Source organism: Eptatretus burgeri, chromosome 8, assembly GCF_056783735.1.
Source record: "Eptatretus burgeri isolate ZD-2024b chromosome 8, Ebu_testis_v1, whole genome shotgun sequence".
NCBI classification, from domain to species: domain Eukaryota; kingdom Metazoa; phylum Chordata; class Myxini; order Myxiniformes; family Myxinidae; genus Eptatretus; species Eptatretus burgeri.
Genome location: NC_140968.1, coordinates 67095287 through 67122134, shown reverse-complemented (window position 1 = coordinate 67122134; position 26848 = coordinate 67095287). Strand labels below are relative to the sequence as shown.

The window sequence follows — 26848 nt, the reverse complement described above, 5'->3', positions numbered from 1 at the left end:
GTTATAACTTTTTTTTCTAGGAGGAATTTTCAAAATCGGATATGGTTACTGTCTGCACAGGGTATTTTTACATATGTATGCCAAGTTTCAGGAAGTTTCAATGAAAACTGTAGGCTGTGAAACAAAAAAGTCCACAAGAAGAAGATGAAGAACAACAACGTGAGTAAGACTTCGAGATCCTCCACGAGGATCTAAAAATTAGAACGGCACTCGGTGCAGCAGAAACCTCCGCCAGGCTGAATAGTTCACGTTTTGTATCCCACTGATGGGCTGGATGTGCATCCGGACCTTAACCAAAATCTAATCGGCTTGTTCTTGTCACCTACCCAACTCGTCCACCAAGTTTTTTTTTTTTTTTTTTGTTATAATCCATCTACAACTTTTTGAAATATCTTGTTTTGGACATCGTTTTTGGCCCCATCTCTCAATGGTTAAGAATCACTTTTAAAAATATTTTAATCCTTGTGTCCGAATCCAGATCCGTATCTTCACCAAAATTGAATCAATTCTTTCTTGTCACATGCAACCCAATCCGTCCATAATTTTTTAACAGACAAACAGGGGTGAAGACGTAACCTCCGTCCACCGTAATCACAGCACCGCAGCGATGGAGCTTCTGAGTTGTCCTGCGATGTGCATCCTGCTTCATTGATGGATAAAAATTAATTTAATGAACCATGTTTCAGCACATTATCTTTTAGATATAGAACAGCATGCAAAATGCACAGGTACTTGCGTGAGAAGGTAAATTTGCTTACAATCAATCAGAAAGGTTCACTATTGCATCTGTACTTGGAGTTTTCGTACTTAACAAAGTGGTTCCAAACTTCAATGGTAAAATCGAAAAACTATGTCTCAAGGTCGCTACATCTGGATCATCCAACCTGTCACCGTGCCGAATCGATTGTCTACGTCATATAGATTTGGAGTGAAGTATACTTGTAACTGAGTTTATGGATGCTTTTTCTTTCCCAATAACCTTTTAGTTTTACCATCTAAAGATCAGCTTGAAATCACCTTTTCCCCACAAACGTGAAAGCTTGCTGATTAAACATTCCCAATGTAATATACATCTTTATACAATGCTTTTCCTTTCCAAAAAAAATTAATATTTTTTCCAAATCAGACAATATGAACTCTTGTTACCTGAGATATACAAGAGCGAGTCACTGAAGTCCAACAAAATCTTCCACTTTGATGGCCCCAAATATTTCCACCTTCTTGTGGGGTTCGGCTGGGAAATGTCATTTGGCCCGAGACTTTCACGAACCAGAAGTTCGACATAAGGTATCACGAATTCGGAATTTATTCCAGTGTGTCAGCGATAACTCGCCGACTCTTCACTAAAGACACCGTGGAATCATTTACATCGAGCAACACCCACAGTGCTGTTCGACGGATATGTCAGTTTAACGTCCTTCTGAAAGACTTCACACAAACTGATACATCACCCTGCATGTGAAACACAAAGGTGACAGTTTGTAGCTGCATCGGGATTTGAACCCTGACTACAAACAACTCAAATGCTAGTGTGCCTCTGAGCTATCCTTCCAAACCAAACCAAATCAAATAACATGTCAAAAAGTTTATATCTGCTTTTATTGTTTGTTACCCCAAGAACGCGAAGCAAAAAGCAGGATTAAACATTTGATTCATGTCCGTCCTTCCATCCGTCCATTGTCTTTTCAGTCAGATTATGATCGAGGACCAGCTTATTTAAATGGAATATTTTATTTTGAACACGAATCGGATCATGAATAAGAAGACAAGTTTCTTGTCTTGCACTACTTTGGCTCTAAATGAGTCGTGATTGTCACACGCACAGTGAGGAGTGAGATAATATTTCTACTCTCTCTGCCCACCTGGCATCAAATAAAACTGAAAATCATTCCAAACAGAAAACATACTATTTTTAAGGACTTTATAAAGGACACAAACAACAGGCACAAATAACTAATGTAACGTGTTGGACAGGGTGATGTAATAGATGCTGGGTAAAACGGCAGCAAAACCTGAAATTAATTTATTTATAAACCTCTTTAAACCTTTATTTAAATTTAATGATATACTTGAACACTGGAGAACACAAATCGCCTTCTTAATACTGCCAGGAACCATGCGATACAGTAGATTGATGTATAGCATGGGAGGGCACCGTATTGTGGTGAACAAGAAGCCGCCAATTATATGTATGTACAATGTTGACACAACGTTCTACGGTAATAAATAAAGCCTCCATCTCCTAAACCGTGACTCAATGTCATCTTATTACAGTGTATAAGGGTAATGAATAAGAGTGCTTCAGTCATGCTAAACTTCCAGATTTTTTTCACGATCTTTAAAATTATTATTTTATGAAAATTGAAGTATATACTTGAACACCGTGCAGGGGTATCGTATTCTATGGACTCTGTGGATGTGTATTTGATTGGGCTGGCAGGATGACATGGAGGTATGCACACTCACCTCTAAGCTGTCGAGCTTGAGTTTGAATCCTGACCCAGCTATAAACTGTCATCCTGCTGTCAAGCAGGCACTGTGATTCATTGATGTGTGTGCCATCCCTCGGATGGACGTTAAACCGGGTGTACCATCTGTCACTTTCGATGACAGATCCGGTGCACTCCATCAGCAGCACAGTTCGGTAGAGCACATACCTCCACCACGTAATGCCTGATCCATGAGAACATATCAGGCTCAATACAGTTTTTTAATTATCATGCTACATCTATCTATAATCCCAGGAATGGTGTGCGTGCGTGTGTGTGCGTGTGCGTGTGCGTGTGCATGTGCTTGTGCGTGTGCGTGCGCGTGCGCGTGTGTGTGTTCGTGTGCGTGTGTGTGTGTGTGTGTGTGTGTGTGTGTGTGTGTGTGTGTGTGTGTGTGTGTGTGTGTGTGTGTGTGTGTGTGTGTGTGTGTGTGTGTGTGTGTGTGTGTGACCGCTGTTTCTCAACAACCACTGGTCCGATCTATTTGAAACTTGCCAGGTATATTGCTGGGGACCTGAGTATGTGCCTTTTCAAGGTTTGATATTCATTGGACAAGTGCTTCCCAAGTTATGGCCATTTATTTACCAACCAATGAAAGGACACGTTGCTGCGTAGGCGTGGCCGATGGGGAAGAGATTCTCAGTCTCGTTTCCCCATTACGGGTTACAACGTACGGACTTCCGGATCGTGATGACGGTGTATTCTCATAATTTCTCGATTTCTTATGCGCATTTATAGATAAACACAATGCCCCAATCCAGTCGTCATTTATGAGAGCGAAGGAACAGCCTGTGTGGTTGTTTAAAATATATATTTTTTTTTTGCACGTGATTTTTTCTTCTCTTCTCTTCTCTTCTCTTCTCTTCTCTTCTCTTCTCTTCTCTTCTCTTCTCTTCTCTTCTCTTCTCTTCTCTTCTCTTCTCTTCTCTTCTCTTCTCTTCTCTTCTCTTCTCTTCTCTTCTCTTCTCTTCTCTTCTCTTCGTGTTTTTCCTTGCGATGACATTGTGAAAAGGCAAAATACGTTGGTGTTAATTGAATATTTGGCCATTAAAACGAAATTGGGAATAATCGTAACTGCGATATGCGAACTTCCGGACAGTGAGGACTTAACTTCCGGACTTCCGGATAGTGACGACTTACTGTATCCTTTCTCGATTTTTTTTTTTTCTCGATTTATCGACCTACTGTATTCTTTCTTTCTCGATTTCTGTACTTTCTCGATTTCTTTCTCGATTTCTTTCTTGATTTTCTTAAACACAATGCCCCAATCCAGTCGTCGTTTACGACAGCGTTTCCTCAGCAATGTTGTTTATGAAGAGGTGCTAACGAGATAAAGGTATGTACAATGTACATGGAGACAATTTTTATTATTATTTATTTATTGAAGAAAAATTGTTCCGAAAATCATTTATCAATAAAAGTGCACAACTTTTTTTGGTTTCCAAGTGTCAAAACGGGTGTGGCTTTTGGAAGTGTTCAGGAATTCAGCTCTACTCGACATGCTTGCCAACGAAATACATCTCAATTTGGTGGTATGCTTTGAAAACTTTTTTTTTAACGATTTTAAAACTAAAACAATTTTAACATGGAATACCTAATGACACTGTACTTTCAGGTCTCCTACAAATTCTACCATCTCGCCTCACCGTGGCGTAGGAGTGGCAATGGTCAATGGCAGCGAATGTCATGGCAAGCAAAGACAGGGAGGTAAACTTGATTTTAATTTGGATTTTAATTAACTCTGTGTGTGTAAGTATCATAGCAGTTGTTACTTCAATGCAAGCGATAATTCGTGGAATGCATGTGAACATTCCGTACGGGCATGCACTAGTATCTCTCAATGGTGAAGAATCACTTAAAAAATAAATAATTCTCGTATCCAGATCCGGATTCGGATCTTCACCAAAATCGAATAAGTTCTTTCTTGTCACACACCCAGCCTGTCCACCAAGTTTCATCCGAATCCGTCGACAACTTTTTGAGATATCGTACTATATATCGGTTTAGCCCAATCTCTCAATGGTGAAGAATCGCTTAAAAATTTCAGATCCGGATCCGGATATTCACTAAAATCGAATCAATTCTTCTTTGTCATGCACCTTCCTTGTTTAAAATATTTATTTTATTCCAATTGAATTGTATATTTGAACACTGTGTTACACAAATAGCTTTTTTTTTTTCTTTTTCAAAAACCCTTCCGTTTAGCAGTACTTGGACAAAATATTCTGGCGTTTTGCTTCATCACAACCAATCACATTTGCCGCTCATGGACCCCACCCAGGTCCTTGTTTCTGAAGACAGTGCAGGGTAACGTGTTCTATGAACTCTCTAATTATTGATGCATTTGGCTGGAGAAGGAACAGATAAACATTGAGGTTGAAGGACGTGCAAGACAGGGACATGAGAGAAATGGCACGCAGAGAGGCTGCTGAGGATGGAGTGGTGGAGCGGAGGGCAAAAACTTGAGCAGCCTACCCCACAAAAAGGCGGGGTTCATTTGGGCCACGAAAGTGTAGTAGTAGTTGTAGTAGCAGTAGTCGTAGTCGTAGTCGCGTTGATTAAATTAAGTTAATGGAGTTGATAAAATTGCGAGATCAATAATGAGAAGAGATATGGATAGGTTAAATGTATGATGGACTAAATTGCTCAAACAATCTTTCCTTCACCGTCTCGTATGTGGCCCTCCACCGATCGGCCCAACTCGAGCGAAACACACCCGTGCGACCTTTTATGTGTGAATGATTAAAGATGGGGACGGCTGACTTCACAGCCTAATCAAAGAGCGTCATGCTCCACGATGCATCACCCAGCTTCCATTGCATTTAATTCAAGTGTATTTCGGATTGCTATCCGACAGGAATCGAACCCAGAGTGTCAGAGGTTCCCAGGCAGCTCGTGTGCCCCATAGCTGCTGTCGCCATTGAGTGAACATGCTGTCATGTATCTGATATACAATCTGCACATTCCTCACCGGTCGTTTAAAGTCACAAAACGCCAACAATTCGTGTCATATTCACAGCGTGTTCCAAAGGGTTTGGGAAACCGCCGTCTGTGTTTGTTTCAATTCCATCGGATCAAATTGGTGTTGCCTTCAAACGGTTCGACGGTCCTTTGGAGATGTACCGAGAAGGCAACACAAGTCACTTAACACCTCTTGCGACAAATTCCAAAGCAAGCAAGTATTTAAAATGCCATCGCCATTGATGCAGCTCGTACTGCTAAGATTCCTCCGAGCAACTTGGTTTGCCCCACTACAATGGGCCGCAGCGTGCCCACGGGTCCTGAACGTGGAAAACAAATTAGCAAATCGAGGGAGGGTCTTGGGTCTACGGTGACATCGTCTCAGCATGGTGGTCGCTGGACAACGAGCTGCGAACCTGTAGAATGTACCTTTTAAACTCTGCACGTGGAAAGAACACCGAACGGCCTCTCGGGTGAGTTCACAGGCGTTTCGAGCCATTTGCCAATCGCTTTCATGATGACTGTAGCAATGTGATGGAACGAAAAACGATACTTTGGCGATAATACATGGAGAGAGTGTGGGAGATCGAGCACCACCGCGTCCCCCACACTCCCCACCATCCCACCCAACCACCACCCACACCCCTTGCCCTCCTCCCCCCGACGCGCACCCCGTCGGCGCCGCGTGCACAGTGCAGCGTAGTGTTGCGAGCACGTCGGGCGGCGCCTGTGAGTGCAACGTGGGTTCGCTCTCTCTCCGCTCGCTCTGTCGCTCTCTCACGCCGCCCAGCACGCTGTCTAGACGCCGTCGCGCCGCACGTTGCCATAGCGCCGCCCGGTGCGCGCCCGGCCGCCCGTCCCGCTTTAATAGCGCCGCGGCGCCGGCGCGACCACTCGCCAGCCCCGGGCCGCCCCGGCGCGCCCGCGGCATCCGCTGCTATTAAAAGCCGCGTCCCGGCGCCTCGACGCGGGAACGGCTATTTGTGAGAACGGGCGTGGAGCGTGGGGCTCGCTCCCCGGCACCCCCATGGCACGAGCCTGGGGCGCGTGGCTGCCTCCGCAGGTCATGCTGCCCCTGCTGGTGCTGCTGTGGTTGTTGCTGCTGCGGGTGCGACCCGCCCGGACTCAGCATTACCTACACCTAAAGCCCGTCCCGAGCGATAAGCTACCCGTGGCCGACATCATCGAGGATCCCGACCCGGCACTCGACCCCTCCGAGAAGGATACCGACGAGAGGGTGCTCCGCCGGAAGCTCGGAAGCCACTTCGACCCGGATTTCATGGCAGTGTCCCGGCCGCCGCTCATCGTCGATCCTTCTCCGACGTCGGTCTCCACGTCCTGGAGGTCCAAGCCTCGTTTTCAGCGTCCTCTCGGCGCCGTACCCCCGGAGCTGCGTCGCTTGGACCTCAGCGAGACCGCACTCGGCCAGCAGCTCAAGCTGGGGAAGCGTGTTCGGCGCAAGTTGTTGCAGTGGCTGTGGGCGCGCACGGCGTGCCCCGTGCGGTACACGTGGAAAGAGCTCGGCGCGCGCTTCTGGCCGCGCTTCGTCAAGGAAGGCACGTGCTCGCGAGCGCGTTCCTGCTCGGTGCCCGCGGGCATGGTGTGCCGCCCCTCGGGCTCCGTCAGCAAAACTCTGCTGCGTTGGCACTGCCAGGGATGGGAGCGGCAGCGATTCTGCACCTGGATCACTTTCCAGTATCCGGTCATCTCCGAATGCAAGTGCGCCTGCTGAGCCTTTCGTCTTTCGGCCGCGCACGCATCACCATCGAGTACGTACACGTGCTGAGAACTGGGATTCCTCACCGGGATGTACATAATATAACGACCATGTGTGTCCTCATCGGGCGGGCTTCGCACGGTTTGGGGTCGCCCCCCTTCTCCCCTCTCCCCCAGACCACCATCACGGCAGATAGAATGTTTGACTTTTTCAAACCGCAAACCGCTGCAGGTCTTCATGCCTCAACACCTGGACCCTGTGATCTGAGAAATCTCCGCACCCAGTGTGCACCCAGTGTGCACCCAGTGCGCACCCAGTGCGCACCCAGCGCCGAACTGGACCTCATCATATAGCTATAGGACGAAACAGTACAGTATATGTTAACCGTGTCTCTGAGTTCCTTCGGTGGCTTTCACAGCCATGTCCACCTGGTTATACATACGATTATAATATTATATATTATATTTCATCTGAGTTCAAGGAACTGTCCACAAATCAGCGTTGTAATTTGTAAAGTGTATGATGTCATATTTATTGAACGATCCATGTCTCTAGGTGTTTAATATTGGAGATTTAAAGTCGACTGTGCAACATGCGAAACATCCGTGTATAAAATGAGTTTAAAATCCCATGACGTTGCAGAGTGTCTTAATACGTCATCGTGCGAAGCGCGACTATTCGGTGTCTGCTCGTCGCGACTCGGTGCCTCTTGAGACTCGATCGGTATGTCCTCCACGAGGTTACCTGCTCACCGCGCAAGTGTGCACCCACCCGATTATCGGTGCTTGTCCGGGAAAGTCGCCGTCCCTCGGGTGGATTGTTTGAGCTGGGTATCCCTGTCTGTATACGGCATCGGTTGGTGGACGTTAAAAGATCCCACGGTGTCTTTTAGGAAGAGCAGGCGAGTTATCGCCGAACACCGTAGACCAATAACAACATCAACAAAAAAATTCAGCTCCAGCCAAACGTCAGGCCTGGCCAGCCGGTTCGTGAAAGACTTGGGCCAAAAACGTTCCTCGGCTGACCGCACACAGAGGCGGGAATAATTAGCGCCGTTAACAACAAACAAACAACAAACAAAAAAAGAGTGCTGCTGTGACTACGACGTTTAGTTAACAGAAGTTTACCCTGCAGCGAAGTTTCCCGCCAAAATTCAAAAACTCCATCATGTGCGCGTTTTGTTGTAATTACTATAAACCCTTCAATGCGAGACCATCTAGTAAGACCCAACGTGTGGACATTTCACATACATACGTTCGGATCGCTTTGGCGAGCGCGTGTTTGCTTGTATCGCACGTCTTCCCGCAGTTTGCGTAAAGTTTCATCCTGTTGTTGAACTTGAACTTGAGTTTAAACTTCCCTTGAAGGGTCATGTCATGAGATTGCCGCACGAGAGGCGACGTTTCCCACCGTTCGGACAAATGGGACTTGAAATAATTGGAAGGCCATTCATGGTTTCAAGAGCGCACTTAAGGGACGGTGGGTTGACAAGGAGAGGAGCACGTGACGTGCGACGGTGATTCACCCAGCGGGACCACGGGTAGCCGCAGACCTTTCAACGCCGTGTCCGTCGCGCCGTTTTGTGCTCGCAATTTGAAACATCCTGAGGTTGCTGCAGTCCACGTGCCAGTTTGCTCATCGTTTTCACGCAGTCCCTTGCCTTGAGCTTGCAGTCTCTTTGCACAAGGTCCATCGCCAATTGATCAACCCACATTGGCGGCTGGCAGGATAGCCGATAGGTATGTGGCCGTTAAATTTCCCATGGGTGTCATTCGCAAAGAGTAGGCGAGCTATCGCCGGCATCCTGAATTCCCCCCCCCCCGCCCCCCAAATTCCTGCACATATCAGAGTGGAGATCCATCCAGGATTGTAGCTCCGAGCCAATGGAAATGTCTCGGCAGCTTTATGCACCTGACGGCATGAGTAGTATAAACAAACGAACAACTAACGCTAGAAGCTGGGAGACTCAGTTTAACGGGTGACCCAGCTGGGAGACCCATCCGAGGGATGGTACACTCATCGATGTCTCGCCTTGCCTGCGAAATACCAGCATGGCAGTTTATATCTGGATTCCAACCCAGGCTCGACAGCTCAGAGGCGAAGTGTGCACCTCTCGCACCTCGCCTCCAGGCTTCGGCCATCCTGTCAGCTCATACTCCATCATTAATCAAACCCAAAACATTTCATACTCATGAAGGGGCCCGTTGGTCCAGTTCATCAAATTTTCATTGGTCTTCATGGCCTTAGGCGTTTTTGCTCGTCTGAACAAAAACAATACGGTTTTCCAGCCTGGAAGCCTTGGAACCCTAATAATAATAATTTATTATTATTGGAGGTCTTTCAAGGTCTTTCGGGTCTTAAAGGGTCTTCAAAGGTCGAAGGGGTTTCAGCAGTCTCGACGGTCAAAAGGTACATTCCAATAGTAGATGGTTAATTCATAGACGTACATAATTAATGGACACAAAAAGCAAAACACACACACACACACACACACACACACACACACACACACACACACACACACACACACACACACACACACACACACACACACACACACACACACACACACACACACACACACACTTCTCATCCATTTATAGTAGATAACTCAGGTGTATGCAGCTACAGTGATTTGCTAAATAAACCCATTGCGCTACACCCACGGAAACCGTCACTACCTTATTGTGTCGCACAGACACCAATTTTCTTCGACGCAGACTCCGCAATACGCAATGGTGATGCGAAATCCTTGCCACCAAGACTGCTCTTCAGGTATATCTTCGATGCACATCACCTCTTGCCCTGTCATCTCTCATCTCCTCTCTCCTTCCTAACCCGTCACATTTATTGGATCACAAGCTTCTATTACACTCATTGACACCTGTCTCCTGATATGCTTTATCGGCATTTGCTTTGCACAAAGGGATCCAAAACAATGGAACGTCAACCCCAATACAACTTCATCGTGCGATTTTAAAAATGACAATCATCAACAGTCAACACTGTGAACCCCCATTGAGATTTTCCTTCCTCAATATTACGCCTGGTCCTCTGATCGATACTCAGGTGTCAGAATCGTGGCGTTTGCTTGCTGGAAGGTGCTATCACATGATTTCCATTTGTCATCCACACAAAGGGCGTGTGCAAAGCGAAGTCACGCCCCAATTTGGGGAAGTGCTTCATGAAACCACGCCTACAAAGTGTCACCTGTGCACCGAAATCACATGACATTAGTGACCCAGATTACCGAGCAATTAAGATGGTCAATTATTTTGTTCGTTGGAACGCAATACTTGTGCCACATACAATGATGATAATTACAAAATAACCCTTTAATTACTTATCAAATGAACCTCATACTCCATAGCTCGGTTCTTCGACGGAGTCTTCGAGTAGTGCTGTCGAGAGCTTTTCCTCACTTTAAAGGCTTCACCGTGTAAACCGCAGCAAAAGCAGCATCAAAATATAACAGCTTACAGCACACAGTGTTCAAGTGTATCAATCATTTGAAATAAAACAATAATTTTGAAAGTCGTGTAAAAAAAATTCTGGAAGTTTAGCGCCATTTATGCAGCGTCTTGCACACCACGTCATTCAACAAGTCCAAATACTGCTAAACGGAAGGGAATTTAAATTGGCAGAAAGGCGATTTGTCTTCGACAGTCCTCAGGTATATAATTAAATTGAAATATAATACAGGTTTTAAAAGTCGTAGGAAAAAAAAAATCTGCAAAATTACCGCGATAGATACTTTGCCTTGTACACCACCATATTTAACAAGTTCCATTTGTTATTATACATACTGTAGTTATGATATAGACATGAGTTGTATCTCTCCCCACCTCAGTTGTGCGTCTCTCCCCATCTCACCTGGGATTTCCTCAGGGGATTTGAACTTGCTCTACATAGCCCTTGAGGCAGAGCCCAAACTTTTCTTCATCGGAATCAGTCGGAGGGAGCTCGGCTAATTGTGATTTTTAGCAAGGCTAGGCTCCCTCGAGATGGAAAATGTGTGTCGTGTGCAGCTCTTTACCTTCTCTGTTTTATCACTCAATATCCAACCCTACCCCTGAGGTCGCCGGTCCCCAGATTTTTCACCCAAAGTTTATCGGGTCATTGTCAGTTTATGGTGTATAAAGAATGTTTACAAGTATTTTCACCAAAGCTTTGTATCTTGTTTACAAGGATATTTAATTATTCATATAATGCTATAAAAATTATACTCCTCTGATAAATATAATGGCCACAATGAACTTTCAAATGTGATAGAAATAATTACCAGAAGCCGCTCAAAATGAAGTTAAAAAAAAATGTAGTTTTATAGTTAATTCTTTAAACGCACCCAAATAGCATCGTTCATCAATAATATGTCCCAGGAGCCTTTTTCCAACATTTTGATACCATTTGCAATCTGATGCACCCTCATTATATACATTTATATTATATATTATATATACATTTATATTATATTATATATACATTTATATTATACACCCTCATTATATACTCCCACGAATGGCTGATGCACCCTCATTATATACAATATGACCCTCAAATGGAACCACTGGCTTGAACTTGTCCCAAAAGGTACAAACTTCCCAAGTGTGTATGCACGGCCAGTGGCCTCAAGTGCACGGACAATGCGTAAACTGAGAACCTGTGACAATCAGGGAACACCTGTCGAGATTCGAGACTGGTGACAGTTCTGCTGAATATGAGGCATGTGACGATGAGGACGATGACTTCTGAACTCATTCCTTGAAGTATATCTCAAACAATTTGCATCGCTGTGCTCCACAGTTTTTCACTAGAACTTGTGTGACTTGCACACCTTGACTTGTGTCTATTCATGTATTGTGTTGAACAGATATGTTATCATATCTGTTATGAACAGATATCAACACATACAAGTACTGAAATCAGGATAAACGGCACTTTTACATGTACATATTACACCATAACGAGCTGTTTGATGTTCAATGCTTCAGCAAGAAATCGTGTAAATAGAATATGTATCCACTGTATGTGCAGAAATATATATATATATATATATATATATATATATATATATATATATATATATATATATATATATATATATATATATATATATATATATATATATATATAGATACATATAGATCGGGCGTAGTGGCGTGCGCCTGTAATCCGGCGACTCGGAGGCTTGGGTTGAAGGATCGCTTGAAGACGGGAGCTCTGCACTGGGCCGCGCTATGAGAGGATGTAGGGCAGCCCGGAATCATGGCGAAACCCAATCCTTATCCCTGTGTCGTAAGAGGCGACCAGGGTTGTGTCAGGAAGGGCATCCGGCGTAAAACCTATGCCAAATCAGTATGCGGATCATAACGGATGATCCGCTGTGGCGACTCCTAACGGGAGCAGCCGAAAGAGGAAGAAGAAGAAGAAGATATATATATATATATATATATATATATATATATATATATATATATATATATATATATATATATTTAATCCAATAGGAGTTTGTGTATTATTTACTTCTTGCAATATGATTTCTTGGCACCAATTTATAAAATAACAAGCACGATACGTGTGAGTTATTTTCACATCGTGTGGACATACATAAATTGAGTCATTTTGTGGAAATATCTGAGTCATAGCATCAATGTAGAATAATATCGACGTTGGAATTCCCACCTTTGTGTACCATATGGTAACTAACTAGTCCATCAGTTCATTGGGTCCCCAAAATTTGAATAATTTTTAATGAATATTGTCATCTGCGTTTCGTTGCCAATTCAGTCGCAAAATTGGTGAAAATCTTCAATTGAGAGTTCGTGGATAAAACGGGGCACAAACTTGTCAACATACATCAAATGAGATTGCAAATGGTATCAAAATGTTGGGAAAGGGCTCCTGGGACGTATTATTGATGAACGATGCGATTTGGGTGTGTTTAATTAAATATAAAACTACATTTTTTTTATTTTTTATTTTTAACTTCATTTTGAGCGGCTTCTGGTGCATATTTCTATCACATTTGAAAGTTCATTGTGGCCATTATATTTATCAGCGGAGTATTATTTTTATAGCATTATATGAATAATTTAATATCCTTGTAAACAAGATACAAAGTTTTGGTGAAAATACTTGTAAACATTCTTTATACACCATAAACTGACAATGACCCGATACACTTTGGGTGAAAAATCTGGGGACCGGCGACCTTAGGGGTAGGGTTGGATATCGAGTAATAAAACTGAGAAGGTAAAGAGCTGCACACTACACACATTTCCCATCTCTAGGGAGCCTCGCCTTGCTAAAAACCACAATTAGCCGAGCTCCCTCTGACTGATACCGACCAACCCCATTGGCTCATTGTTTAATACTTTTCCTCTGCAAGTTTATAGACAACAAGATCACACATTTTAACCTCAACCAATCCAGCACAAGTTAAGGCAATCATAACTCATCCTACACTCCTGCACCACTGTCATACAACAACATGGCAGCTTACACCCCTGTCTGTCTGTTTGTTTGTCTGTGAGCAGCATATCTCAAAAAGTTATGAATGGATTCTGACAAAACTTGCTGGACAGGTTGGGTGTGTGCCCAGGACGAACTGATTCGATTTTGGTGTGGATCTGAATCTGGGTACGAGAATTTAAATTTTTTTAAAGTGATTCTTCACCGTTGAGAGATGTGGCCAAAATGGTATATTGCATGATAATTCAAAACATTGTGAACGAGTTATGAAAAAGCTAAGTGGATGAGTTGGGGAGGTTTCCTTCGTGTGCAGCCTTTTTGGCTGCTAGTTGCATCATTGGTTGGGGGCACAGCTCAGCTGTTGATACAGTGCCCTTATTACCAGTATACTGGTGCTCATTTCACCATCCTCAGAAGGATGGCAGGCTGAGTCAACCCACTGGTGTTAATTCAATCGCGACAGGGCTGGAACTCAGGACCCAAAGATCCCAAGCCACCACCCTAACTGCGAAGCTATGATCCCAAGCCACCACCATAACTGCGAGGCTGGGATCCCAAGCCACCACCCTAACCACTAAGCTAGGATGCCAAGCCACCACCCTAACCGCTAAGCTAGGATGTCAAGCCACCACCCTAACCGCTAAGATAGGATCCCAAGCCACCACCCCAACCGCTAAGCTGGGATCCCAAGCCACCACCCTAACTGCTAAGATAGGATCGCAAGACACCACCCTAACCGCTAAGCTAGGATGCCAAGCCACCACCCTAACTGCTAAGCTCGGATGCCAAGCCACCACCCTAATCGCTAAGCTAGGATGCCAAGCTACCACCCTAACCGCTAAGCTAGGATCCCAAGCCACAACCCTAACCGCTAAGCTAGGATGCCAAGCCACCACCCTAACCACTAAGCAAGGATCCCAAGCTACCACCCTAACCACTAAGCCAACACCAGGCTCGTTGGGTCGGTGACAAGAACAAGCCGATTCGATTTTGGTTCAAGTCTGGATCCAGATCTTGCCTATAAGTGGGGTACAAAACGTGAACAATTCAGCCTGGTGGAACTATACCGTTCTACCAAGTGTCGTTCTAGTTCGTGACAGTGTCAAGGCTCCAGGCAATTCTATCAGTACACATGATATACGTGTATTTGTACATCTATATATAAGCTCCGAAACCACTCCCACGAATGGCTGAATAGTGATTGGCTGATGTCAACACATGCACATCCTCTTATGTAGCCATGGTGAGGGTGGAGTAATCTGGACCACCTTTTAAAGCGCAACCCCTCTGCACGAAGCAACCATTTTCATGGACTCCACATGAGGGAGAGCGTATGGAGATGAAGCAGCGAAATGGGGATAGAGTGGCCAAGTCGGGGAGAGTCAAATAAGAAACGGGTGGGCAAAAATCATAAGATGAGGGGGAGAGCGGGTAGACACGATTGCTGATGGGTGGAGAATATCTGCAGCTTATAGGAAAGTTATTTATACAATTGTAGGAAAGTCCTCCTTCCCTTGTACACTTTTAAAAGGTATACACACACACACACACACACACACACACACACACACACACACACACACACACACACACACACACATACACATACACATACACATACACATACACATACACATACACATACACATACACATACACATACACATACACATACACATACACATACACATACACATACACATACACATACACATACACATACACATACACATACACATACACATATGTATATAAACACATATACATACACATGCATAAAAGCTTCTCTGAGAATTAGAGCTCCATTAAACAAAAAAAATCAATTGATAATTGTCTCTATGAAGACTTGTGTCAGTGGATAAGATAAACAATGGATTTTATGAACTGAAAGTTTGTAAAAGTTTGTTCCCTGCAATGGGAAATGAGGTGCAGCTGACATTTCAAGCATTGTGGTTGGGTGTTGTCCTCTTCCATGATCCATGAATAGATCCAACTGGACGAGCATTATCTACAACGACTTAGCAAGGGCTTGCCAAGACATTGCCATGCTGTGTTCACTGTCAGAGGCCTTGTGAGGTTCAGTGAACCCAGTGGGATACACTTTACAAAAACAAGCAATGGATACTATAGTCATAAAGTGTTCTTTGCAGCACAAATTTGGTGTGAGGGCTTTCGTCTATTTTGTTTGGCCTTTGTATGTAGATCAAATGGAATACCAATGGACTGGCACACCAGCATCACACGTGGTCCAAACCATCTCCCCCCACCGAGTTAGTTTCCCACAGATACAAAGTGGGAGCCTCAATTGCCATAGATCAGGCATCCCACATCATTCCAAGTCTTTCAATGAAAAATCAGAACGACTCAAAGTCAACTCGAGAGTTCATAGAACATCTTACCCCGTGCAGTCTTCAGTAAAAAGGACATTAGCGGAGTCTGCGATCAGCAAATTTGATTGGTTGAGATGATGTAAAATGCCATAGTATTTTGTTCAAGTACTGTTAAACATAAGGTTTTTGAAAGTGCCAAAAGGCAATTTGTAGTCTACAGCATTCAAGTATATATTTCAAATGAAATAAAATGAAGATTTTGAAGGTCGAAGAAAAATAACAATTTTGGAAGTTTCTCGTCGTCGACGCAGCGCCTTTTACACCACCTTATCGAACACGTTACTTAGTTATTTGGGACTGCTCTTTGTGTCCTTTACGAAGTCCTTAAAAACAGTAAGTTTCCGGTTTGGAATGATTTTCAACCCTGCTTTTCACTTCACGCACGGGGGTAATAAGGCTTTTGTCAGTGGCTTAATGGAGTACTGCTCTCTGCTCCAGACAAATGGAAATTCACACAAAATAACATTTGGATTGTCAAAAATAATAATAATAAATACCCTTGCAAATAAACTCATAATAAATAAACTCTCCTGTAAATATGTACTGTCGGACCCCAACATTTACGGTTCCGCTATTCGTTGACCCAACTCATTCGCGGTTCATAAAATGTGACCTGCTTCGACATGTGCAGTCCTGTGCTTTATGTATTGACGTTTTTTCACATTTTCGTGATTTTTCAGACCTGCTTATACATTTGAGGTCCTATGCCTGGTGTACTCACGTTTTTTTTTTTTCACATTTTTGCGATTTTTCTGACATGCTTCTGCATTTGTGTCAGTGATTTTTTTTTTTTCTGACCTGCTACAGGCTTCTACATTTATATAGGTTCAGGTCAGTTCAGATGAGATCTGTGACTTGCTCCAGATACCATGTAAACCTGTACTAACCTGTTCCATGGTCGGGTTGTCGGCAAGTAAACGGTCTCCCCCACCAAGTTTGTTGGTGAGGAGGGTGTATGATATGGACACCCAGCAGGCTTCACTTCACAGGGCAGCTCACCAAATAACGGGATTGGGGCAAAGCCTTCGGGACCCACAATCTTTTATGAGAGGAGGGAAACCACGGGGTAACCTTCCTGGGTCAGATTGTAGTAGTGTGTGTCTGGGTGGTGCTGAGGTGTCATCCGCCAGATGGCGGTCTCCTTCGGTTAACCAAAGGTGGTCCCTTCAGGTGGGTGCCTGGAATGTCCTCTCCCAAAGAGAGGATATTCACCTGTCTGTTATCATCTGAGCTCAAGCGTTTGGATATCAGTATTGCAGCACTCTCTGTGGCTCAGAGACCAGATTGCGGCGGGATCATCGCGGGTGGTTACACCTACAATTGGTCTGGTCGCTCTGATGGTTACCATGCCCAAGGAGTTGCTGTAGTTGTATCCAATGAGATGACACCAATGATAATTGAGGTAACACCAATCAATGAGCGAATTATGAGACTAAGGATTCGTTACTCCTTGGGTGTCATTTCCTTGGTCTCTGTATATGCTCCGACTGAGGCGAGTGATCTCACCATGAAGGACGCATTTTATGCCATGCTCCAGTCTGTTGTTGAGCAGTGCCCCAGGCGAGCTACTCTTCCAGCCTTAGGGGATTTCAATGCCTCGACTGGAACTGATAGGGATGGTTATGAGACATGTGTTGGTCCCCATGGGTCTGGAACTGTGAACCAGAATAGCACCAAGTTCCTTGACTTTGCAAGAAGTCATGGACTTAGGGCAGCTGGTTCATGGTTTCAGCGCCCACAAGCTCTTCGCTGGACTTGGTATTCCAACGCTGGTGATGCGGCAAAGGAGATTGACCATGTCCTTGTTGATGGTTGCTGGAGGATGATCCAGAACTGCAGTGTCTACCGAAGTGCTCAGTTCCTCAATACTAACCACAGGCTTGTTGTCGCAACTCTGAAGTTGCAGCTTAAATCCATGAGAATGGTACCATCCCAGCCTCGGCTGGATGTGTGCAGGCTTAATGATGAGAGGGTAACTGAGGAGTTTGCGAACAGGCTGAGTGGATATTTGGGGGGTATGGGTGCTTTGGGGGATCCTGAAGAGTTGTGGAGTGCCTTCAACAGCACAGTCCTTGACGTTGCCGGTATATGTCTTGTAACTCACCATAGGGTAAAGAAGAATTTTGTCTCTCAAACGACATTTGATATCATTGACCAGAGTCGCAGGACCAGGCTGAATGTCAGAGCTGAGCTGTTTAAGGAGCTGAGGCATAAAACTGTACGTGCACTAAGTCCTCACCAAACACAGACGAGAGTTTCAACAGGAGCTGCTCACAGCTTATGTTGTTCGACACAAAGTGTTTGATTCAGTGAATCGGGATGCCCTCTGGAGGATTCTTGGTCTTCCAGGGGTGCCACCAAAACTAATCAATCTGATGTCTGAACTATACTCTGGAACTGAGAGTGATGTAAGATGTGGTGATACCATCCCTGCTTATTTCCAGTTGTTACTGGAGTTTGTGTGCACTGGCCCCACACTTTTCAGCACTTGTATGGACTGGATTCTTGGGAGGATGTTGGAGAGATCAAGCTGCAGTGCATCATTTGGCAATGTCAAGGTCTCTGACCTTGATTTCACAGATGACGCAGTCATCTTTGCAGAGACTCGAGATATCGTTTTTGGGTCCCTCGAGGTGCTGAATGAGGAGCCAAAGCCACTGGGATTATGGATTTCCTGGGTCAAAACTAAGATCCAGGCTTTCAATGACATCTTGGATGCTGCTATCCTGTCTGTACCTGTTTGTGGTGAGGATGTTGAGGTTACGGAGAGATTGACTTACCTTGGCAGTGATATTCATGTCTTTGCTGGCTGTGAGCCAGAGGTCAACAGACGTCTGTGTCGATCCTAGGGAGTCATGGATCCACTACATCATGGGGTGTGGCGCTGCCGGTACCTGTGCGGGAGGACGAAAGTCTGAGTCTTCAGGTCCTTGGTGCTTCCATTCTTGCTCTATGGATGCAAGACTTGGACTCTGACCAGGAATCTGAGATGGAGACTTAATTCCTTTGGTACCAGGTCTCTTCAGAGAATCCTTGACTATCGCTGGTTGGACTTTGTGTCCAATGAGCGGTTGCTGAGAGAGACTCAAATGAGATTTGTTACCTGCATAGTCCGTGAGCATCAGCTGCGGCCGTATGGACATTTGGCTCGTTTTCCTGAGGCTGATCCTGCTCACCAGATTTTCTCAGCGAGGGAGCCTCGTGAGTGGAGGAGGCCAATGGCCCAACCATGTTCCTCATGGTTGCAGCAGGTGGATCAGCATCAGTTGATCAGTTTGCAGCATGGCCAGGCAGAGGCTCCTGGAGTACCACCTGTGGAAAGTGGACACAGTGATGTGCTGCTCCAACACATGCTCCCATACCTGAATTCTACATTTGAGACCCTATGCTTCGCATATTCACATTATTTTTCACATATTCGCGATTTTTCTGACCTGCTTCTACATTTGAGGTCCGATGCTTTGTGCATTCATGTGTTTTGTTATTTTCACATCTTCACAGTTTTTCTGACCTGCTTCTACATTTGAGGTCGTGTGCTTCACGTATGCATGTTTTCTTCACATTTGTGCGATTTTCTGACCTGTTTCTACATTTGAGGTCCTATGTTTCCTGTATTCATGTTGTTTTCTTTCACATATTCGCGATTTTTCTGACCTGCTTCTACATTCGTGATCCTGTGCTGCTGATATCACTGAACAACAAAAAATTTTTACTGGAGATGTGTAAAGTGATTTAGACTAATTTGGGTACACTGATTTCAAAAATCATAACCGTTTTGCTGTATCACGTCAGGATTTTCAGTAACAGAAATATTCCCATTGCCTAGAAGTCAGGATTTCAATGAAATTTACAAAAATTCATTTATTCATTTATTTCATCATGAATGCTTCAAAATTATAGAAATTACAGAAAAACTCCACTAGAATGTAATTAAAAATGCTTTAGGCATTTGGCTTTGCGTTTGTGCTGCTCTGTGTCAGTTTCACGATGCAGGAACCAGCAGAAATCGCCCATCATGTTCGGGTTGTGCCGCCCTTGGTAACGCGTCTCCATGAGTGAAATCTCTTGGTGGAATCGCTCGCCGTGCTCGTCCGAGACTGCTCCCAAGTTGTCAGGGAAGAAGTTCAGGTGCTGGTGTAGGAAATGGATTTTCAGGGACATCCTGGAGCCAAGTTTCCTGAAGGACTTCAGCAGCTGTTGCACTATTTCTTCATAGTTGTCCGCGCGCTCGTTCCCCAAAAAGTTGTCCGTCACAGCTTTGAAGCTCCTCCACGCTGCCAGCTCTTTGGGGTTTAGAGTTGTCGGAAAAGTTTCGTCCTTCATAATCTGTCGGATTTGCGGTCCAACAAAGACACCAGCCTTGATCTTGGCCTCCGACAAGGTGTTGCCAAACTTTTCCTTGAGGTATAAAAACCCACGCCCATTCAGATCCATTGCCTGTACAAAACTTTTCATCAAGCCGAGCTTTATGTGGAGTGGTGGAAGGAAAACCTTGGCTGGGTCGACAAGGGCGACATGCTTCACGTTGTGTCGACCAGGTACATGCTCTCTTCGCTCTTCCCAATCTTTCTTCGTCCAGTGATTCTTGTCGTCTCTGCTATCCCAGAGACAAAGGAAGCACATGTATTTCGTGTAGCCTGACTGCAGCCCTAACAACAGCGCCACGACTTTCAAGTCTCCGCAGATGTGCCAGTTGAAGTCATTGTACTTGATGGAATCAAGCAGCTGCCGCATAGTCTCATAGGTCTCTGTCATGCCGAACGCGTGAGCCAGTGGGACTGATGGTTTCTCGTTGCCATTGTGGAGCAAAACAGCCTTCAAGCTGTTCTTCCCCGAGTCGATGAAGAGGCGCCAGTCTGCAGGATCGTGATCACACCCAAGTTCTTTCAACAGACCGTTGATGTCACTGCAGAATGTCATCGTGTCTTCCATCTCAAAGAACTCAGCCATGTCTCTGTGACGTGCTCTGAACAAGGATATCTTGGTGTTAGGTTCAAGTAGATTCCACTGCTGCAGCCTTGATCCAAGCAGCTCTGCCTTCGCCTTTGACAGCGAGAGATCTCTTACAAGATCATTTAAGTCTCCTTGGTTCAGAAGGTGTGATTCTTGAGTGTCGGGTTCAAAAGGTTCATCATCACCATCCTCTTCACCACTGCTTACAGCTATGTTCTGATCAGCTGGAGGTGTTGGAACGGGGTTCTCGTCATCATGAGGCACAGGTTTACGAGCAGAGACGCAGTCAGCGTACTTGATGTGACCTTTATTCTTCTTGTTGAAGCCGGCGATGCTTGTGCAGCAGAAATAACAATCATCATGATGATTCTGCGGCTCACGCCATATCATGGGCACCGCAAATGGCATGCTCGCGCGCTTGCCCACCAACCACTGAGTCAAGGTTGTGTGACAGCTTGGGCAGCAGATGTGTGGTGCCCAGCTCTGTTCTTGGTCCCCCACCTTACACCCGAAGTAGTGAAAGTAGGCGGCCTTCATTTTCACTGCTGTAGATATACTTCGCTGTTGATCTTTTTTGGTATACCGACCACAGACATAACAGAAGTTGTCAGGATGATTGGTACAGGAACGCCTACTCATCTTTATCTGAAAGAAAGAAATATAACACAAGTTAACAACAATTGTACGAAATAGACATGTTAAAGACATATGTAAATTTCATTGAAATCCTGACTTCTAGGCAATGGGAATATTTCTGTTCCTGAAAATCCTGACGTGATACAGCAAAACGGTTATGATTTTTGAAATCAGCGTACCCAAATTAGTCTTAATCACTTTACACATCTCCAGTAAAAAAAAATTTTTGAAATTTGTTGTTCAGTGTATTCACGGTTTTTCTGACCTGCCTTTACATTTGTGTGATTTTTCTGACCTGCTTCTACATTCGTGGTCCTGTGCTGCGCGTATTCACGATTTTTCTGACCTGCTTCTACATTTGTGGTCCTGTGCTGTGCGTATTTGTGGTTTTTCTGACCTGCCTTCACATTTGTGTGATTTTTTTCTGACCTGTTTCTACATTTGAGGTCCTATGATTTATGTATTCACGCTGTTTTTTTTTCACATATTCGCGATTTTTCTGGCCTGCTTCTACATTCGTGGTCCTGTGCTGCGCGTATTCGTGGTTTTTCTGACCTGCCTTTGCATTTGCCCCCTATGTTTCATGTATTCGCGGTTTTTGGCAGTCGTATTCGCGGTTTTTCAGACCTGCTTCTACATTCGCCCCTGGAGCTTCACATATTCAAAGTTTTTTTGTGGGCGTATTCATGGTTTTTCTGACCTGCTTCTACATTCGCCCCCCTGTGCTTCACGTATTCGCGGTTTTTCGTGGTCATATTCATAGTTTTTCTGGCCTACTTCTACATCCGCATCCCTGTACTTCATGTATTCACGGGTTTTCATGGGCGCATTCGCAATTTTTCTGTCCTACTTCTGCATTGGCCCCCTGTGCTTCGTGTATTTGCGGGTTTTCACTGGCGTATTTGCAGTTTTTCTGACCTGCTTCTGCATTGGCCCCCTGTGCTTCACATATTTGCGGTTTTTCATGGTTATATTCGTGGGTTTTCTGACCTACTTCTACATTCGCAGCCCTGTGCTTCATGCATTCAGGGTTTTTCTGACCTGCTTCTGCATTGGCCCCCTGTGCTTCAAGTATTTGTGGTTTTTCGCGGTCGTATTCACGATTTTTCTGACCTGCTTCTGCATTCACCCCCTGTGCTTCATGTATTCGCGGTTTTTCGCAGTCGTATTCGTGGTTTTTCTGACTTGCTTCTACATTCACCCCCTGTGCTTCATGTTTTCGCGGTTTTTCTGACCTGCTTCTACATTCACCCCTTGTGCTTCATGTATTCGTGGTTTTTCGCGGTTGTATTCGTGGCTTTTCTGACCTACTTTTACATTCGCCCCCGGTGCTTCATGTATTTGCGTTTTTTCTGACCTGCTTCTACATTCGCCCCCGGTGCTTCATGTATTCGCGGTTTTTCACGGGCGTATTCGTGGTTTTCATGGAATTTTTAATTTTCCCTTATTAATCACGACCCGCCAGGATAGATAGTATTTCTACATATTTACAAAGGCTGTGCAACCCCAACATTGTCTTCAGAGCTCCAAACTGACAATGCATCACCATCTCATATCATCCCCCATTCTGACCCATCATCTTATTACCACTATTAACCTTTCCTAACCCAACCCTCTTACTTGCCGGTTGTGGTGTTTCCAAATTCCAAACTCTTCCAAAAAAGGGAATCCCCCTTTTTGCCATTGAAATAATGCCTTGACATTCGCAACATTTTTCAGGAAGTTATGCCCCGCAAATATCAGGGACCAACAGTATATAAAAAATACAAATGCTCAAAGGTGCTTTCCCCCGACGTACTGGAGCCATAGCATCGCGTCTGTCTCTCCAGTATTATGAATTGTATGGAATCAAAAGCTCTCAACATTTTTGGAATCCCATGGAATGAGGTCTAAGCATCAGGTCCGTTGCTGTCATATCACAGACAGGTCAGTAACCTCTTTTTTCACAGGTTAGGTAGGTCAGTGTTTTTTTTTTATCGCCTCTCCTCTGGTCCAACTCCCTCTGCTCTCTGTCTGCTGATCTTCACAACAACTCCAGGATTTAAATGTTCTTCCAATAAACCTCCTGATGAAACTCTTGAAATCCATCATGGATGCACAACTCAACTCTTTTGGTCCTCCCTTATCCTGAATGTTGAAGCATTACAAAGGCATTTGGCTCGTTTTCCCACTCTTCCCTTCAAGGCTCCAAACTGACAATGCGCCACCATCTCATATCACATCCCATTCTGGCCCATGATCTTTATTCCCACCATTAACCTTTCCAAACGCAACCCTCTTCCTTGCAGATTGTAGTGTTTCCTTTCCTCCTCTTCATTCTCTTTTTCCTGTTTGTTAATAATTCCCCAGCTTATTGAGTCCAAGAGTTTCCCCATTGCCATTCCATCATTTCAACCCTCATCACCTTGCTCTCCCATAAGCGTCAGTCTTGCAGAGAAAAAAATCGTCGGTGACCGACGTAAACTCGTATTTCCACATATTCTTTTTACAACTATTGTAACGAAACAATAACCATCTTTAAACTTGCATGTAAAAGCTACGATAAGCCGGGCATCCTGCCTGCGAGAAAAAAATGGTTTCTGTCCTGACTATTGCTGGGAAGACAATGACAAACCAACCAGCGTAATCCTTGCCACGAGGCTGCTTTGGCCACATTTAATCTTCCTGAAGCTCAGCACCAAAGACAGGTAGTATGGTCACGGGCTTACTGACCGGCCTTCATCATGACAATTCACGATATAACCCCGGGGAACCGCCCAAATATTTTTAAGCATGCTCAAAACTTAAAAAAAAAAAATTTTGACCGATCCTTGCGAGCATGAGGAGTGGGGAGAAAGCAAACTCAGCCAAAGGTGGATTTTGTACTACCACATAATTGTAAGACCAAGTTTTGTCAGCAGGGGAGGACGCCATTCAGCATTTGCTGAGGTCAACGCAGCCGTATATACAGCAATGAAAGCAAGCCATGAAAAAGTATTCTTCACTGGTAGATCAACGTACTCCATCCATTTATCGTATTGATACATGTACAATTATGTGTTAATATATATTTTACTGATGTACATACTTAAAGTCTGAGAGAATGGTGCGAAGGTGGCACTATTATTTACTATTGCACTGTCGAGTGTGGACTCGATTTTTTTGGCACGACTATAAGCCAGAAGGGTATTGCATGAAAGAGTGCATCGTCGCTCGGATGGACGTGAAGCGGGGGACATGTTTTCGGGTTTTAACTTATAAAGGGGCACTGCATCAGCAGCAATACTATGCACAGATCCATATGCAACAATGTGTTTTGCATTTGAACTGAGTACTGGCCTTTGAGCCGTCTAGCCTGGGTTCGAATCTCGGCCTAGTTATCAACTGTCATCCTGGGATCCTTGGTGTTTCTCAGACATTGATGCGTGTGCCATCTCTCGGATGAACGTTGAACTGGTGGTCCCTTCTGTCATTCAAGATCCCACGGTGTCTTTTGCGAAGAGTCTGCAAGCTGTTGCCGGCACTCCAGATTATATCACAAAGGTGGATTTTGAGAATACCATAATGTCTCCAACCATGCAAGATTGTTCAGTTCTGAAACGTTGGAATATATTTGACTCGGTATAATTTTTCTGTGCAAAGTACGTCGATTTGCTTCAGTTTACACCTGCACACATAGATAATATCTGCAAGAGGAATTTGTAGACCATCACGTTGAGAAGCATAATATTCCTGATGCGGTCTGGGTAAAAGCGATAGTGTATGAGGAAGGGGCAGAAGAAGAGACACAGTTTGAGGAGGAGGAGGAGGGGGAGGGGTAGGAGGAGGAGTACGATGAAGAGGAGGAGGAGGATGAGGAGGAGGAGGAACAGTTTCACAGAATGGATATGATGTGGAGTTATATAATCAGCGGTGTGTTCCATAAGCAAACTGCTTACTATTGCTTGTCAAGCCAGCCGGTCTGTATCAACCGCTTTGCAAGCTGCTTGGCAAGAGGAGCAAGCTTTCCAGGTCTGGGGTGTGTTCCGCTACCAAGTGGCTTACTCTCGCTTGTCAAGCCAGCCGTTAAGTATCAACCGCTTTGCAAGCCGCTTGGCAAGAGGAGCAAGCTATCAAGGTCTGGGGTGTGTTCCGTTAGCAAACAGCTTACTCTCGCTTGTCAAGCCAGCCGTTCCGCATCAACTGCTTTGCAAGCCGCTTGGCAAGAGGAGCAAGCTTTCAAGGTATGGGGTGTTCCGTTAGCAAGCGGCTTACTATCGCTTGCTAAGCCAGCCGTTTCGTAATAACTGCTTTGCAAGCCACTCACCTTGTCGCTCTGCAAATGGTGCAAGCGATTTAAGAGAAGTGCTTCATTCTGTTCACATAAATCGCTGCCGTAGTCCGATTCAAAACGATACTTCAACCAATGAAATGTTCAGAGGCATACCCCTGTCATGTATACTCACTCAGAAGTCATAGTCTATAGCTTTACTATAAAAAGCCATTCACGTCTGTCGGTGGAAAAAGTTACACAACTTACTTAAACACGTACTGTTTCAACGTTCGTCGACCGTGACTTCATCTATTAATTATGTACTATTCATATTGGAGTGTACCTTTTAAACCTTTGACCCTTTAGACTGCTTAGACCCCTTCGACTTTTTAAAACTCTTTAAACATTTTCGACCCTTGAGACTTTTAGAACTCTTAAGACCCTTTCTGACCATTCATACCCTTTGGACTCCTTTAACTCTGAGATCGTTAGGACCTGTACACCCTTTAGTCACACACCACACAAACATCAAAAGAGTCTTCTTGCAATATACAGACTATACTTTTTCAGCAAGTCATGTGCACACTCTACCCACCCAGAGGTACTCTGCTTGTATTGTTGAAATATGCATTTCATACCTTTATTGTTACTTTTACTTTTCATCCAAATTCTTTAACGTCCACAAACATGCATAATCCCAGTGGCTCTGAATCCTCATTCAGCACCTCGAGGGCCTCCACAAGGATAATCCAGTGTCTCTGCAAAGATGACTGCGTCATCAGCGAAATCAAGGTCAGAGATCTTGACATTCCTAAACGATGCACCACAGCGTAATCTCTCACACATCCTCCCCAGAATCCAGTCCATGTAAGTGCTGAAAGTGTGGGTGCCAGTACACACCCCTGACGAACTCCAGTAATAACTGGAAATAAGTCGGAGATGGAACCACCACAACTCAGGGCACTCTTGGTACTAGAGTATAGTGCAGAAATCACAT

At 44.6% G+C, this 26848-nt stretch overlaps 2 protein-coding genes across 5 annotated transcripts in view; both read left to right on the top strand.

The window, feature by feature from the left end:
- LOC147021943 (uncharacterized) overlaps positions 1-26848 on the top strand; it is a 250567-nt gene that overhangs the window by 22369 nt on the left and 201350 nt on the right. For 3 of the 4 annotated variants that reach the window (XM_085892407.1, XM_085892408.1, XM_085892410.1), the window contains exons 2-3: positions 4105-4196; positions 25015-25142. In XM_085892407.1, the coding sequence (XP_085748533.1) occupies positions 4105-4196; positions 25015-25142 (220 nt within the window). Of the gene's footprint in view, positions 1-4104; positions 4197-5394; positions 5924-25014; positions 25143-26848 lie in introns of those variants that run through there. The other variant, XR_015061001.1, reaches the window with a different exon arrangement.
- Positions 6139-7798, top strand: NOG (noggin). The gene has a single exon (XM_085892391.1). It carries the CDS (start codon positions 6478-6480, stop codon positions 7180-7182), a length of 705 nt encoding a protein of 234 aa, XP_085748517.1. The 5' UTR covers positions 6139-6477; the 3' UTR covers positions 7183-7798.